Source organism: Pseudorca crassidens, chromosome 1, assembly GCF_039906515.1.
Source record: "Pseudorca crassidens isolate mPseCra1 chromosome 1, mPseCra1.hap1, whole genome shotgun sequence".
NCBI lineage: Eukaryota > Metazoa > Chordata > Mammalia > Artiodactyla > Delphinidae > Pseudorca > Pseudorca crassidens.
In genome coordinates this window covers 111,696,003-111,713,309 of record NC_090296.1, presented here as the reverse complement: position 1 = coordinate 111,713,309, position 17,307 = coordinate 111,696,003, and the positions used below count along the sequence as shown (strand labels likewise).

At 45.4% G+C, this 17,307-nt stretch overlaps 3 protein-coding genes across 6 annotated transcripts in view; 1 reads left to right on the top strand and 2 right to left on the bottom strand.

The window, feature by feature from the left end:
- USP3 (ubiquitin specific peptidase 3) overlaps positions 1-9,034 on the bottom strand; it is a 214,180-nt gene extending 205,146 nt beyond the window's left edge. The window contains exon 1 of the mRNA XM_067749616.1: positions 8,454-9,034. The gene's annotated coding sequence lies outside the window, so the exon portion shown is untranslated. The remainder of the gene's footprint in view (positions 1-8,453) is intronic.
- A 2,336-nt stretch (positions 9,035-11,370) lies between these two features.
- Positions 11,371-17,307, top strand: part of CA12 (carbonic anhydrase 12) — a 69,165-nt gene continuing 63,228 nt past the window's right edge. For 2 of the 4 annotated variants that reach the window (XM_067749681.1, XM_067749664.1), the window contains exon 1: positions 11,371-11,828. In XM_067749681.1, the coding sequence (XP_067605782.1) occupies positions 11,540-11,828 (289 nt within the window). In that variant the 5' untranslated portion in view covers positions 11,371-11,539. The remainder of the gene's footprint in view (positions 11,829-17,307) is intronic. The other 2 variants (XM_067749673.1, XM_067749657.1) reach the window with 2 other exon arrangements.
- The window catches only part of APH1B (aph-1 homolog B, gamma-secretase subunit), a 116,335-nt gene continuing 114,488 nt past the window's right edge, over positions 15,461-17,307 (bottom strand). The window contains exon 7 of the mRNA XM_067749702.1: positions 15,461-16,569. The gene's annotated coding sequence lies outside the window, so the exon portion shown is untranslated. The remainder of the gene's footprint in view (positions 16,570-17,307) is intronic.

Here is a 17,307-nt window from a genome sequence, read left to right as displayed (position 1 = left end):
CTATATTGAGAAAACAGCAAAGAGAAAGGACTTGTCCCACTCTGCTCCAATGCCGTATAACAAAATGCTATGGTCCTGGTGCAAAAACATGCAAATAGACCAAGGACCAGAAAGTGCTCAGAAATGTATACGTGTGTGTTTATGCATTTGGCTGTGAGTGCACCTGACGTATGGAAAAGAACACACCACAAATCAGTGGGGTCAGGATATGTTGCTTAGTAGATAGTGCAGGGGAAACTGGTTCACTAGATGGAGAAGAATTAAGCTGAATCCCTAACACCATAAACAAAGGCGAATTTCAGAGGCATTAAAGATATGAATGTGAAAGGCAACCCTACAAAACAAATAAATAGAAATATATATATATATATTTTTTTGCGGTACGCGGGCTTGTCACTGCTGTAGCCTCTCCCGTTGCGGAGCACAGCCTCCGGACATGCAGGCTCAGCGGCCATGGCTCACGGGCCCAGCCCCTCCGTGGCATATGGGATCTTCCCGGACCAGGGCACGAACCCGTGTCCCCTGCATCGGCAGGCGGACTCTCAACCACTGCGCCACCAGGGAACCCCAAATAGAAATATTTATAGGAGAATATATTTATGATCTTTAAAGTGGGGAAGGATTTTTTTTAAAAAAAAAGAAGACCTAAAAAGTACAACCATAGGCCAAAGAAAAAATTGAGGGATTTGACTATTTTAAAATTAATGATAGCATATATGTGAAACCTAGAAAACTGGTACAGATGAACCAGTTTGCAGGGCAGAAAGTGAGACACAGATGTAGAGAACAAACGTATGGACACCAAGGGGGGAAAGCAGCGACGGGTGGGGTTGGTGGTGTGATGAATTGGGAGATTGGGATTGACATGTATACACTGATGTGTATAAAATGGATGACTAATAAAAGCCTGCTGTATAAAAAAATAAATAAAATAAAATTCAAAAGAAAAAACCACCAAACATAGCTTTTTCTCCTTTCATAGATTTATTATCTATAGCTAGCTAAGATAATTTATTTTTGTATTTAGTATGTTCAGATATCATATACCATAGTATCTTTATTAAATTCTCCCTAATATTTTCTAACTTTTCATGTGAAATAATATTGATATGTGGGATATTATATAGATTACAGTATCTTTGCATATGTATACACATTATTATTTGTAAAAATAAAAGCATGTGTACGTGTAAAAAAAAATTAATGATAATGATAAGGATGGGTATCATTATCAAAATCAACTGACAGGTGAAAAACTGGGAAAAAAAATTGACACTTCTAAAACCAGCAAGGGATTCTCACCTAGAACATATAAGAAAGTTCTACAGTCAATCAGAAAAAGACAGAGAACCCAGTAGAAAAATGGGCAAAGGCTATGAATATGTGACTCACACAAGAAAATCCATTAGCTTTGCTCAACCCCACTAGTTATTAGATAAATGCTCAACCCCACTAGTTATTAGATAAATGCTCAATCTCACTAGCTAACAGATAAACGAAAATTAAAACAATAGAAAGAGGACTTCCCTGGTGGCGCAGTGGTTAAGAATCCACATGCCAATACAGGGAACATGAGTTTGAGCCCTGCTCTGGTAAGATCCCACATGCCGTGGAGCAACTAAGCCCGTGTGCCACAACTACTGAGCCTGCGCTCTAGAGCCCACGAGCCACAAGTACTGAGCCCACGTGCCACAACTACTGAAGCCCACACACCTAGAGCCCATGCTACACAACAAGAGAAGCCACCGCAATGAGAAGCCCACACACCGCAAGGAAGAGTAGCCCCCGCTCGCCACAACTAGAGAAAGCCCGTGTGCAGCAAAAAAGACCCAATGCAGCCAAAAATAAATGAATAAATTTAAAATAATAATTGGTGTTTTCAGAACAACAAAAAATGTGAGTGCTTATTGCATATTGGATACTATGCTTAAGATGTTTATACCCATTAGCTCATTCACAACTCTATGAAAGAGACTATTATGCTCCATTTTATTGATTAGGAAACTGAAGCTTAGAGAAGTTAAGTTCTTGCCCAAGGTCACAAAGCTTCTACAAACTCAAATCTTCTGATTCCGTAGCCCTACTATGTATTAGATATCATGCCACAGGCTTCATTTTCATATAATTCTCACAAGTTTTCTCCATGAGATAGGCTTATTATCTTCTTACAAATGTGGAAAGTGAGGCTCAGAGCACTTAGATGACAGGTCCAACCTCTCTTAGCTAGTAAGTGGTGGAGTGCGATGCAGACCCAAAGTCTGTGCTCTTTTCACAATACACACCTGCACATCTCTGCTACTGCTCAAATGATTCTTCAGGCTACCAATTCAAATTATACCTATAGAGCAAAAGAATCTAAAGAGATGTCTTAACCTATTGCAGTGTATGGACCTTGTTTGGAGCCCATTTCAAACAAACGGATAGTAAAACCACCAAGAAGACAATAAGAAAAATGTGATACTGAGAAACTATTATTGATTTTTGTGAGGGATGGTAACATCATGATTACCTTTTAAAGAAGGGAGTCCTGGGGGAGGGGGGTGTATGCACACACAACATGGATAAATCTCAAGAGGATTAGGCTAATTAAAAGCCACCACACATGAAAGATACATATCGTATGACTCCATAGATAAAATCCTAAAAAAACTTTAAAAATCTATAGTGACAGAAAACAGCTCACTGGTTCTTGGGGTGTTTGGAGTGGGTCGGTACTACAGCCTGAGGGATTAGAAAGGGGCACAAGAGATCTTTGGGGCTATCAGAAATGTTCTTTATCTTGATTGTGATGATGGTTTCATGGATATACACATATGTCAAAACTCCAAATTAAGACATTTTAAATAGGTATTGTTTACTGTATGTCAAGTATATCTGAATAAAGCTGCTGAAAAATTTTAAAATTATTTTTAAAAAAGAAGTCCTTTTTAAAAGCAAAATACGTACAGGTAAAATAATACCATTGTTCTCGAAGTGCGGTCCCTGGATCTGCAGCATCAGTATCACCTGGAAACTTGTTAGAACTACAAATTCTCAACCCCACCCTAGAACTGCTGAATCAGAAACTCTGGGGGTGGGGCTCAGCAATCTTTTAACAAGTCCCCCAGGGGACTCTGATGCTCGCTCAAGTTTGACAACCACTTAAATAATGTGATGTCTTGAATTTGTCTCAAAATAACCCGGGGAAGGGAGTGATGGGTTGGTGGGGGTAGAGATGAAACAAAGTGGGTCATGAGTTGATCATTGTTGGAGCTGGGTGATAGCTACGTGGGGACTCATTATAACTACACTCTTTTTTTTTTTTTAACTCTTTTTAAAAAAAAATTTATTTACTTATTTGGTTGCACTGGGTCTTTAGTTGCGGCTCAAGGGCTCGTTAGTTGCGGCATGCATGTGGGATCTAGTTCCCTGACCAGGGATTGAACCCTGGCCCCCTGCATGGGGAGTGCGGAGTCTTAACCACTACACCACCAGGGAAGTCCCTCTCTACTTTTATATATATTTGTAAGTTTGCCATAATAAAAAGTTTTCAAAAATCCAAAGTGTTGGGCTTCCCTGGTGGCACAGTGGTTGAGAGTCCGCCTGCCGATGCAGGGGACACGGGTTCGTGCCCCGGTTTGGGAAGATCCCACATGTCGCGGAGTGGCCGGCCCGTGAGCCATGGCTGCTGAGCCTGTGCGTCTGGAGCCTGTGCTCCGCAACGGGAGAGGCCACAGCAGTGAGAGGCCCACGTACCACAAAAAAAAAAAAAAAAAAAAAAAAAAAAAAAAAATCCAAAGTGTTTTCCACAGTGCCTCTTCACTGCTCTCCCCTTGCTCCTCTTGGTCCCTTCTTTTCCAGCTCTCGTCCATCTGGAACATTCCCTCCGCCTGGCCTCCTTGTTCTCCTCATAAGCCTCAAGATGTTGTTGATGTTAAAAAAAATTTTAAGACTATGCAGGACTGTGGAAAAATCCTTATGACCCACTGTTAGTTTCCAAAAATGTAGTATACAAAATACAGTATATTTGCTTGGTAGTAACTTGGTAAATATTTTTTGTTGACACGGACGAGAACAAAAATGGAACGTACAAGAATGAAGTTATTGTCAGGTCGGATGGAATAGTGGGCAATACTTTTCCTTTACGAATTCCCCCTAAATAGCTTTGTATATAAAAATCACTTGGCTGAGATGTTTCCAGGTTCTAGTTCAATGTTTAAAGTTCCGTTTCCAGGAACTTTAAAGGGAAGGGAGGAGGGGCAAGACAGGGGTAGGAAATTAAGAGGCACAAACGTAGTAATGCATAAAATAAATAAGCTACAAGGATATATTGTACAGCACAGGGAATACTGCCAGTATTTTATAACAAATTTAAATGGAGTACTGAATTACTCTGTTATACACCTGAAACTAATATAATATTGTAACTCAATACTTCAATTAAAAAAAAATGTTCCATTTCCAGTCTTGCCTGGCATGCTTTGTGCAGCATCAGACTCTGTATTGAGTCTTCACAAGACCACCCTGTTGCTCAGCCCCCGGTGGAAGCCCATACACCTCCTTTCACTTCCCTGCATCTCCCCTTTTGTCTGGACAATGGCTACGAGTTAGAACTCTTCCTTCTATAACTTTTCTCTATCTTCCCCACTTCTTACCACTTCTCTTCCGCTGACAGCTAGTTACATGAGACCTATTATGATGGGATTTCTCTTATTCACCATCTCTGAATTGATTTCTTTCCTATGAAGTGGGCCTGTGTCAACTTGTTTGTTCTCTCAGAGGGTAGAATAAGCCCAGGGATCCTTCTTATAACAGACACATCTGTTGCCTGCACTAAAAACAAACAGCCAACTCAACAGTTACAGGCAAAGTACACTTTATAATCTTGGAGTTTAGTGTTCTTCTTAAACATCTCAAAAGAATTTTACAAATTCTCATTGGAATTAAGTACCACTTCACTTTATCATCAAGTTTCTATGATAAAAATGGAATGACTGAGGTATTGGAGGGATTTTCCCATCCCATGCCCCCCAGAGGAAACCGAATTTGAAGAGCGAGCCCAAGTTTGTAAGTTTTCGTTTTCTGATCTTTGAACACCCTTTAAGGACTCTCTCTGTATCTTGTCATCATTTCTAACCGCCACAAAACCCTGTCGAGATGAGAAAACAGATATGTAATAGCAAAGAGAAGTTTTGCATATCTGTGTTAAAAAACTAGGATGCAGACAGAAGTAACCTAGTTATAATTTATTCCACTGCAAAGTGAGCCCCAAACTCTTATTTCAAGGATAAGAGACCAGGGGAGACCAATGCAAACTGAAATGCAAGCATCTGGGGGTTGTTTGCTAGTTTTTTTTTTGAAAGGAACTAAAAGGAGGGATAAGCTCATACATTCCTGCAATTGCACGGAACTAGAGCATCCAAGCAAGGGGAAATTGCCAGCTTATTCCAATAGTACGTGGCATCTCTGAGTTCAGGAATACCTCCCAGCCCCAAGAGTCTAGTGATTGGGCATTTCCTGTGGCAGAGTGGTTCTGAGTCTACTGATTGAGAAAGCATCATTGCTTCAGTAGGGAGTTTGGTTTGTTATGACAAAAACTACATTCTTTGAGAGGCCAATGTGTAGAATTGCGGGGGACAGTGTTACTTGGAAATCACTCATTCTTTTCTTAGGGTTCACGGAATTTGGTGTGATTGCTCAAACCAGGGAGGCTGGTGGGGTTGCCCGAACTAGGAACTATGGGGTGAAATAGTCCCCCTTCAGCCAATCAAGACCTTTCTACAGCAGAGAACTACATTTACATAGTGCTCATTATGAGCCACTGCGCTAAGTTCTTCACATGCCTAGCTCATTACATTTATTCCTCCCCTCTCCTCTTTGCAGTATACTTACTCTCTGGCTTTCATCTCTTTAAAAAGTAGGAAACTGAGACTCAGAGAGGTTAGGTGACTTGCTCAAGGTCACACAGGAAGTGAGTGGTGGAGCTGAGTTGCGAAGTCCGGTTTCATATGATGCCAAAGCTCTTTCCCCTCTACTATTTGGCCTCCCTAACCATTGGTGGAAGTTGTCAGAATCGATATGAAGACTATTTGCTTTAGGTTGGCACCTGTGAGCTTGCTGCAATGTGGTCTGTGACCGCACTATGGTTTAAAACACAGGGTTGAGAGAGGACAGTGCTTCAGACTGAGAACAAGGAGAACAGGATCTGGACCAAACCTCTGAGGTTAGAGGAGAGTAGATCCAACCAGCAGGTGTGAAAGGATAGATGGATATGAGAAACCTTAAGCTATTATAGTCTAATGATATCTCCTAAGCAGTCTTGGTGTCAGCTAACCATGGTTTTCAGAATAATTTACCTGGAAAGAGATAACACATAATGGCACCCAGGTTTATTTTCACTTAAAATGCTAACTTTCCCCGTGCATAGGATTTTGATTTATTGTCATTTTTAATCAATCATGAAGAGGGCTTTATAAAAGTCCCGGTGACAAGCCATCATTCCCTACTCGACAGAAGAAGCAGTTGGAGTCCGTGGACAAGTAATTAGACCAGAGTCACAAGTTACCATGGAAACTGGTAGCAGGGGCTGGGTAAGAACTTACGGTCCCTGGTTGGAATCCAGATTTCATTTTCTTGAGTTAGTAAACCAAGACTGAGATCAAGACATCTTTCTTTTGTTTCAAGCCCTCTCTCAGGAGCATCTTGTGTATGTCAAGTGCTTTTGTTTTCCAAAGTACTTTCCCATATACGGTCTCATCCTACACTCACAACCCCGGGTGGGGTTAGACATTCTTATTTCAACGTACAGATCAGAAAACTGATGCATACACTGGGCCAGAGACTTGCTAAGGGCCCAGAGCTGGTTCCTGGCAGAGCCACAAGTCTGGCCTTCTTTTTTGTGGGTCACATTGCCCTCCACCTGATCCTGTCTGAAACTGAGCACGGTAGCTAGGGTTCACACAGAGGTTATGACTCTGAGCCACAGCTGCAGAAGTGAAGAAGCAGATGTGAAGAAAGAGACAAAAGTGACTGTATTTTTTCAAAGACCTAGACTTTCACACAGGGATCAAGGGGTCCATGCACGTCTTGGCCTAGGGGTTCCCTCAGTCACCGCCCAGGCATAGGAAACCCCTTGGTCTTTTCCTTCCTTCTTCCTTCCCTCTCCCCCACCTTCCCTCCATACGCCACCCTCCACCCCACACCAGTCAAAGCAGAGCTCATTAATATAACAAAGAACTCCGTGGTTGGGCTCATATTCTCCTTTGCTGGAGAACATATCAAATCAAAGCTCTGTGGTGTCAGGTTCTTCGTATCCCATTTGGGCAGATGCTCTGCGCAGTGAGCGGAGTGCAGGGGCCCTCAGCACCCCCTCCCCGTGGCGCTCTGGGAGAAGGACACAGCCATGTCCCACGTGGAGCATTATGTGATTGCCAGAAGTGGTACACTGTGCCCCGGATCAACAAAAACAATCACAGCATCTGGAAAACTGGAGAATCCACATCTCAGAGGGCTCCGGAAACACAACGTCCCCGTTTGAGGCATTTGTTAGGGTGGCCATGGAAAGAGCTTGCCTGGGTCTTGGAGACAGAGAATTATCTAGTTGACAATTCAGTCTCTGCTACTCAAGCCTCGTGAACCTGTGCAAGGAAGGTATTTCTCTTTTCCAAGCCTCAGGTGCCTCATCCGTAAAGTGGCAAATGTAACACTCATCCCCACAGGTTGTTGTAAAAATAAAGTGCCAAGTTCAGTGTCTGGCAAATAGCAGGCACTCAATACATGTTAGTTCTCTTCCCGCCAGCCCTTTCCTTTGCCCCATCAAAAGCTGCATTCCCGGGCTTCCCTGGTGGTGCAGTGGTTGGGAGTCCGCCTGCCGATGCAGGGGACATGGGTTCGTGCCCCGGTCCGGGAGGATCCCACATGCCGCGGAGCGGCTGGGCCCGTGAGCCATGGCCGCTGAGCCTGCGCGTCCGGAGCCTGCGCTCCGCAACGGGAGAGGCCACAGCAGTGAGAGGCCCGCGTACCGCAAAAAAAAAAAAAAAAAAAAAAAAGCTGCATTTCCAATTGAGTGATACTATCTGAAGAGTTAATTCTTACCTTAAGAAATAAAAATCTCTATACTCTAACCTTTATGCCTGAAAGGCCAACGATTAGCTTGTGTAAAGGGCAAATACTGCCAGACGGCATCAGCTTTGAGAAAGAAGAGCCTGGTATCAGGTGTGCATTTCAAAGGTTTTAGGAAGTCATAAAATCTAACGCTTACACTGAAGATGTAAGGGTTCTTCCCTCAAAGCCCCAGGACAGAGTGCGCCCCTTCTGGTTATACATCAACCTTCCATCAAGCTTATAACAATCATAATTACATGGTTATGTATGAGATTGTTTTGTGTTTACACACTCTCCAAGAGCAAGCTCTATGCCTAGCACAGTTCCTAGCACATAGATGGCGAATGAATGAATGAAAAGTTTCCACTCACCTTATCTCGTTCCAGCCATATATCAATTCTCTCAATGCCCCAGCGGCCGGGATGACAATCTACATTTTAGAGATGACGAGGATACCGAAGTTCAGAGAGGCTGCATCACTGTCAAGGCCATCCAGCAAGTGGTGGGGCAGGCACTTCCGTCGAGACCTCCTGACACCACATCCGGTGTTCCTTTCCTCCACACTCCTCTGCCCTTTGACTCATCAGCCTCACCCTCCAGTTGATCCAGATGGCAACATTTTAGAGAAGCTCTCCTCCCTGGGGCCTTCCATCCGGGCGTGTCATTTGTTGGCCTGGTACCATCTTTTGAACGCTGAAGGTCCACTTTCTACCTTAATCCATTGAGTAATGAGCTATTTATTAGCTGACAACAGCCTCACCTGCTGATGGCAAGGCAAATCCAAACATGTTCAGTTACACAGGCCTCAGGAAGCCTCTGGCAGGGAGGGTTCCCAGAGTTGGGGTCTTAAGCGGGTGAGGTCTGTGCTGCTTGCTGGGGAGTGGGACGGGGAGGCTTGGTATTCAGCTTCAATGTTTTAGAAGTTTGGTCATTCCATTCATTTCTGTGGGATTTTTTCCCCCCTCTGACACCCTAGGATCAAAAAAAAAAAATCACTCTTGTAGGTCAATTATACTTCAAACAGACAAACTCACAGAAAAAGAGATCAGATTTCTGGTTATCAGAGGTGGGGGCAGTGGGGGAATTGGATGCAGGCGGTCAAAAGGTACAAACTTCCAGTTATAAGACAAATAAATACTAGGGATGTACGTACAACGTGATAAATACGATTAACACCGCTGGAAGTTATACAGGAAAGTTGCTGTAGCAAATCTTAAGAGTTCTCATCACAAGGGAAAACCAATTTCTTCTTTTTCTTTTATTTTGTATGTATACCAGATAATGGGTGTTCACTGAACTTACTGTGGAAATCATTTCATGAGGTGTGTAAGTCAAATCATTATGCTGTACACCTCAAACTTATACAGTGCTATGTTATCAATCATATCTCAATAAAACTAGAAGAAAACAACTTAAGCACTTAGGACAATTGGGTCTCCATTTACATTCTCAATTCTCTTTTAATTGCTATCCATTCTTTACTAATTAACCGGGTCTTTGATCTAGTTATGCAGTAAACAACCCAACCCTCTCCTTTCTCTCCATCAAACCCAGTTCACAAAATTCTATTAAATCCATCCCCTTTTTAGACTTCTCTGTCTCTGGGGAATCGTTGGGGAACGCTTAGAGGTTCATGCTCGAGGAGAAACTGGACTTACTGTTTAGCCAGACAGAACAGAGTGGGAGTAACAGAATGTGTGCCCAGCCCAGTTTCCCTTGAACCAGTGGTGAAATGTGGGGTGAGTGATTTCACCTCCACGGTGTGCATTTCTGAACCTGCAGTAGCTCCTCCCCAACCGCTGTGTTCCTCTAGTACATTTCTAAAGACCTTGATGACAAATCAGAGACGTGAATGTTTCAAGAACCACAGTGAAATGCTCACTCACCACCCGGAGGTGTGGCTCTTGATCAAGAGTTACAGGCAGAAAAGGTCCTCCTTAAGTCTACCATCCTCTGAAAGCACTTGTAACAAGATTGTCTTTGTAACTACTTCCTTAAAAAGACTTCAAAGCCCTTTATTAACCCAAACGATAGCTGAGAGGATAGGGACAGCACAGTAGCACCCCTTGAAATGTGGGTGGCATGTGCTTCCTGGAGACTTTCAGCAGACAAGCTGCTCTATCCCTCCGAAACTACCACGGACAAGCAGCTTCTCTGGTCACTGAGGCCAGCCTGAGAGTCCACTTAGGCTGAGGATCAGCAGAGACCAGAGAGGTGTGGGCTGGTCAGGCCGCTGTGGTCAAGAGAAGGCAGGCTGGTCCAGGTAACAAAACCAAAGGTCATATACCAGGGCTGGGGGTGGGCACCCTTCAGCAGACCATGTGATCTGAGCCATATCTGTAGGCAGCAGGGAGCCAAGAGAATAGGCAGGGTCACAGAGCAGGAAGGAGACAGAGCCCAGCATGGGGAGCAGGGCAGACACGTTCAGAGGACCCAGGGAAGCCAGAAGCACAAATGACAAGGGTAGTGGTGGGAACAGCGTGCGGCAGTAACAGCAGCAAGAAGGTTTAGTGAGCATTGGGGGCAGCAAGTTAGTAAGACCTTTGACTTAACAACTGAACATGGACTAAATACGAAGAGGGTCAGAACCGCAAGTATATGACTAGATGTATGCATATATTTAAAAGAATACAGACACGTGAGGAAAGTGGGCAGAAACGAGCAACAGGTGATGACAATCTGCACTGAAAACAGAACTCAGACACCGATCTAAGCCAAGATGCAAAACACCTGGTACAGAGCCTTACACTGAGTAGGTCCTCAGTAAATAACGTTAAGTCCCTTTCTTTCACGGCTACCCCAGAGAAGGGACGCCCCCCTCCCAGCTTCCTAAAGAACTATTGATATTATGAACTAGTATGAGCCTTGCCTACTTACCTGTTATGAGAGCAAAGTCTAATTGCTTAGTAAAGCTGTTTAGTCTATTTATCTGTATATCTGCTTCTATTTCACACTGTATCCCCACTGTGATATTTACCTGTTAATTTCTTGGCGTCTAAATTTCAAAGGTAAGACCTTATCAGGACCCACTGTACCGTCCACAGAAATTCGTAATTTGAATGCAGCCCTCACCAAACCCCACCTGTGTCGTCCAGTCCCTAAAGTGTGCCCAGTCCAGGCAGGCACACGATTGGGGCCCAGAGGAGGCTCCTGCCCAGATGGCATTGTACTAAGGGGGCTTCTCAGTAAGGGCAATGACAGACCAAGGGCGTGGCCACTGAAGCGAGTCCCTAGACGCACCCCCTCCCGACCGGGCCAAGGCAGGCGGATCTCCCCCACGCCTGCCCGCGGCTCCCACGGAGAAGTGGGTTCCCAGGTCAGCCCCGGCTCCGGGGAGCGCCCGAGCCGCTGTCCCGCGGAAAGCTGCTGAAGTCAGGGTTACAACTCACCTTGGAACTGGGGCGCCAGACCTCCCCTAGGCAGGGCGTTCTCCCGCCACCCTCCACCCGGTGACATCATGCGTTTAGGACTGAGTCTCTCCATAAAAGCAGCCCGCGGGGAGCCGGGAGCCCAAAGAACTGACGTGCTCGCCCTTGGCGCCCCGGCTGCAAGCACGAGCTCCCGGTGCGCGCCCCGCCGGCCCCAGCGCCGGAGCCAGAGAGAGAGAAGCCCAGCTGCCGGCAGCCCGCGCCCGCCTCCTGTCCCGAGCAGCCGCCAGAAGATGCCCCTCCGCAGCCTGCACGCGGCTGCCGTCCTCCTACTCGTGGTCTTAAAGGAACAGCCTTCTAACCCAACCCCACACAACGGTAAAGTTTCTTCTTTCCTAACAATCCCGAGCGATCAGCCACACCTGGGCAGAAGGATTTCCACGGGGCTCGTTAATGATAAAAATCATCTGGGGGGAGCGGGGAAGGACCTGCATGGTCTCAAAATAGCACATTTTTACAAAGGATGCTTCGTTTTCCTGTGGAATGCAGGATCGGCTCCGGTTGCCAGGGCACACGTCGTCTTCGCATTAAAATATGTTTGTGTGTTCTCGGAGCACTCCCGCTCTGAAGAGGTGGTTTGGGAATTTGCTAACCGGGGAGGAGAAACAGAACCGGGATTTCAAATATTGTGCCTCGATGCACGTGCACATGGTGGAGTGACCGGGGTGTTCTGGGCAGCCTCTTTACCAGGGAGGGTTTGCTCAGTGGTGGGTGCTTTTCTTTGGATGAGAGGCTCTTTACCACTGTTTCACCTCCAAGTCAAAGGAATGATGCCTCCCATCCTTAATCATTATTTTTCTCCAGAAGGGCTCTACTTCTGGTACGCGTGTGTGTGTGCGTGCCCTCAGACGAGCACACACAGCTTATTTCTGAGTGTAATTAGGGCTTTGAACCCTGAAGGGCTGGAGGCTGGTGGTGCCCAGCCAGTAGCAGAAGGAGATGGAGGGGCCTCATCGGTAGGCTTAGGTCTGGGCAGTGAGTTGCAGAGAGCAGCCAAGGTCAGGGCTTTTGCCTGCCTCTCCACAGCTGGGTGAGCGCTTTTCTGGGGGAGTAGAGGGTGACTTATGGAAACTTCCCGAGTAACGGATGGTGGCTCCTGCCCTTGACAGTTTGTCCCAAGTTGTACGGACATCTGTAGCTGTGACCATTCCTGGACCCACGCTTGGTTGAAACACTTACAGAAGGGCCCAAAGTGACTAGAATGGCGGACAATCCACCCTCCCTGGCTGGGTGGTGGCAGTGGGAAATTGGTCCCGCTCAGCGGCATGGAAGCTGGAGCCCCCTCCCCTCAGAGGTCACGGTGCCCATGGGGCAGGGCAAGGGGAGGCGGGGGGGGGGGGGGGGGTGGGGGTGGAGCCTGGCTGTCAGCAGCTTTGCCATTCTTCTTAATTCAGTTCGAGTCCACCAGCTGGCATGAAAGGCTGGGTAGTATCTTCCTCATCTGGTGGGGCAGAAGGTGGGTGGAAGAAAGCAGTTACAGAAAAGTGGAAATTAATTTATAAAACTGCAAACTTTGACACAGATTCCCCTCTGAAGAAAGCTGCCCTGAGACCCAAAGTTTGATTGACTTGAAAGAGCTCCAAGCTGCTCCAGGATGAGAGAGAAGCCCTTTACCGGCCCTCTTTCCTGAAAGCCTGTTACTCCCCTCACCCTGGGGGCAGCTCATCCTCCCCCCTCTGCTTCTCTGACCTCCCATACCCTCCTCTCCCCGGCGCTCTTCTCCCTTCCCCCTTCTCCCAGTCGGGCTGGGGAAAGTTTTCAGTAAAAAATTTACTTTCACCCCACACTGAGGAGGCAGCCTGCTTACCCCTTGATTCTAAGAACACAGCTTTTAAAATTCTGTTATGCCTCAGGCAGGTTTCTTGGCTTTTTAATTGTCTCCAGGGACAAGGTCAAAGCAAAACTCGCTGAGGTGTAAAGTGTCAGTATTAAACCCAAGGTTTCAGGGTGGAGCGGGGTTAAGCTGGGCAACAGGGGGAGAGTGTGGTCCGCCCTCCGCCTGGGGCACTTAAACTCCCAGCTGTTGGCACTGGGGAACATCAGGGTTAGGGAGGGAAGGGGCATAGTAAGGTGAAGCCTTGCATCTTCCAGACATAACCTAGGAATTCTCAGCTGCTGGAGGGGAACATTTCAATGAACTCTGCAGAGCCTGCTTTGCCTGAGCCTGGTGTGAAGAGCTGGGCAGCCTTGGGCTGCGTGGATGTGGGTTCTAGCACCCAAGACAGGAAGCAGGCAGGGCCCTGAACCCCTGACCCGAATCTCTGTAAACATCATTTTCTCCGAAGGCACCCAGGACATTCTCCTTGCCCAGTATAAGCTGGGTCTGCAGGTTCTAACAGGCATCCAGCCGGGCCTCCCAAGGCTCCGGATGGAACAGATAACCTTCTTGGAAAGGGAACAGTGCTCTCGGGAAGCTACTGAGGTGTAACCGCAGGGGCCTTTGCCTGGCCTGCCTGTGGGGTCAGTTTAATTCTGTGAAGACCCTTGCCCCTAAAGCTAAAGGTGGGAAACCAGGAGGGGACATTTCCAAAAAGCAAAGGGGCACACTTCCTTTATAAAATCTTCCTGCCTTCAGTTCTGGCTGAACTGAATGAACCAGGCTGGGCCCTGACCTTCATCCAATGAGAACCCCTGACTCAGCCCACCCTCCTCTTCATTTTACCGTGCTTCTCCTCCCCAGACTCCAGCTTCTGAGCCCCTCCAGGCACAGCCCTTGATACCCAAAGCACCAAGTCCTGAGGGCCAAGCAGGTTCGCTCAGAGAAAGGAGGGCAGGAAAGATTGCTCTGATGCTGCTGCTTTTTAAGAACAACTCCCCAGTCCTGTGTCACCACCTGAGCACTTACACTCCCTGATGCACTCGATCACACTGGGCCCTGAGCCTACCAGAGTATTATGCTGATACCTCATCTGAGGATGAGAGCTGCAACAACATGGAAACCGCAGCTTAGCAAGCTTTGGGGAAAGTAGCAGAAGATGCAGGTTATTAAGGCCATGATTTGATTTTGGTGCAGGTGCAATTAAAATTTCTGGCCAAGGCAGGACTGCTCAGAGGTAGCAGATGTTTTTCCTGGTGGCCTCCAGGATCACCGAGTGGCCTATGTCTCTCAGGGAAGCAGTGAGGACAAACTTCCCCGTTCTTTGTGGGGTTTCACAATCTGGGCCTCCAAGTGCTCTGCCTGGCTAAGTGGCAATCACCTGGCTTCCTTTGCCTCTGAAATCCATGATTCTATTTTAACAGAAGCCCTCAAACAGAACGCTGAGGGGAAATGTTCGGAAAAGAGGTTTGAAGTCTTCTGTAGCTTGGTTCCAAAGCCAGGCTGTTTTGTTCCTTTTCACTACTGTTTCAGTAAAAGGCTAGCAGTAAACTTGGGGGTCACATACAAGTTTGGGTTCCCCACAGTTCTGGATGTCTTCATCCAATTGCTAATTCAGAGGAGGTTAATCTGGGGACTGTTAACTCCCATCCGGTCCATAGCAAGTTTCAGGGGGTCTGTGGGGCCCTGTGTACTTTCGCCTGTAAGCATCTTTGCCGCAAGCACTTTCGCTGCGTAACTAATTGACCCATAAGGCAATTTTGCTGTAGAAAATAAAATAAAAGTAAAAGAGGGATATCAAGAGGGACATAATGAACAGAAACAGAGTCACAGATGTAGAAAACAAACTTATGGTTACTGGGGGTAAAGGAGAGGGGAGGGAAAAATTGGGAGATTGCGATTAACATAATACACACTACTATATATAAAATAGATGACTAATAAGGACCTGCTGTATAGCAAAGGGAACTCTATTCAATACTCTGTAATGAACTATACGGGAAAAGAATCTAAAAAAGAGTGCATATGTGTATGTATAACTGATTCACTTTGCTGTACACCGGAAACTAACACATTGTAAATCAACTAAACTCCAATAAAAATTTTTTTAAAAAAGGACACAGTGAAACATAAATAATTAACAATTTAAAAGACTTTATTGCAAAATACAAAATATTTGAATACATTTAAAACGTGTGTAGATTCATGGCACTACTGTGCAAATAACTGATTTTATTTTGTGGGTTGTACCTAAGTATTTGTCTTCCAAGTCTTTCATTCATAGTATTTTATACCTTTTTCTTTCTTTCTTTCTTTTTCTTTTTGGTTTGTTGATTCATCTCCTCATTCGGCAGTGCACTTTTTCGTTCTCGCTAACATTTCTTCCTTCATTGAGAGAGGTATCAGTTTCCGAATACAGGGATGCATGTTTGTACCTGAGCTTTGTGTTGCACTGTGAAAGCCTCTACCCTGTGGTGTATTCTTGGCATCTTGTCACATCTCTAGTGACAGATGTTTCAAAGTTCTGTGGGAAATGTTGGCTCAACTCTGCACCTTCGAGGCCTTCTGCCTCTTTCTCCTCCAATGTAGTGTGTTTCAAAATGAGAAACCAACTCTTGGGGCAAATGATCGTCATCGGTCAGCTGGATAAAGACATCAATAACATCACTGCACTGACTGCAAGAAACGCTAATGCACTTCAACCAGTGGAAACCAAACTGTCAAACCAAAACTTTCAACTAGTTATTTGATCTTCCACAGAAAAATTGTCTTAATGCCAATTAATTATGCAGCAGCGAAGATGTTTATGGCAAAGAAGCTTACAGTAAACAAAACAAACAAAAAAACACCTAACATGGTTCTATGGACCTCCTTAAGTTAACTGTACATGAAATTTTGTGTCCAAGCTTACGGGCATTTTAAAAATTTTTATTGGCGTATGGTTGCGTTACAATGTTGTGTTAGTGGGCATTTTTAGTGAGGAAAGGTCCATAGTACTGATCAAATACTCTAAGGGGTCTGGACTCCCCCCTCTACCCCAAAGATTGGGAAGGAGACTCAAAGATTCTCTAAGTTCGTGGGAAGTGATGGGAAATGTGGAGATATGCTTCTTAGCAGGCACTGATCTTCCGCTTCTCCTTGTGGACTTTCATTTTCTCATCTATAAAACGAGGTGTCGGGTTGCAGGTATGTGAAAGAGCCCTCAATCCATCTCTTCCAAAGTGGGATGTCAACAAATAATGCCTAAACCAAAGCAAATCATGAAGGCACAACATGGGCATGTTTTATAGAGATGAGATAATGCCAAGAGAATCATTTTAAAAGAATTCACAGTGGTTGCCATAGGGAGCAGGAAAGTGACTAGGGAATGTCGGGGGACCAATATTTTTATTAAAAGCCTTATAGAACCATCTGACTCTTTAAACCATGTACAAGTGTAATTTGAAAAATTGCCAATTGAATTTGAAAATTAAAAAGACCGAGGCAAAGAAATGAAACAGAACAACAAAACAAATAGGACATTAAACCAGCTTACAAAGAAAAAACAAACAAAATCCTCTTTTCGCTTTTCAAAACCACCATTGGCTTGAGTAGGAAATGCCCAGTTGTGATAAGTGACTACCAGATGGTTGGTCAGGTAAGTTTTACTGCAAATCATTCCCAAGAGAGAAAGGAGATGTGAGTCTTCCTCTTGCATCAGTACCCTGGTGGGCCGAGAATCTCAGAGGCACTGGGAGAAGCTGGGAGAGAGGGACATAGGAGTTGAACAGTCCCCTCGTTGTGATGTGTCCCGAGACACCCTGAGTCTCAGTTTGGGGTCTCAGGCTCCTCCTGGAGATGAAGAGGGAGGTGTGCCAGCAGGGTAATGAGAGCACAGCTCTGCAACGACTTTTTAAAAACTGAAGTATAGTTAATGTACAATATTGTCAGTTTCAGGTATACAGCAAAGTGATTCAGTTATACATATATCTATATATTCTT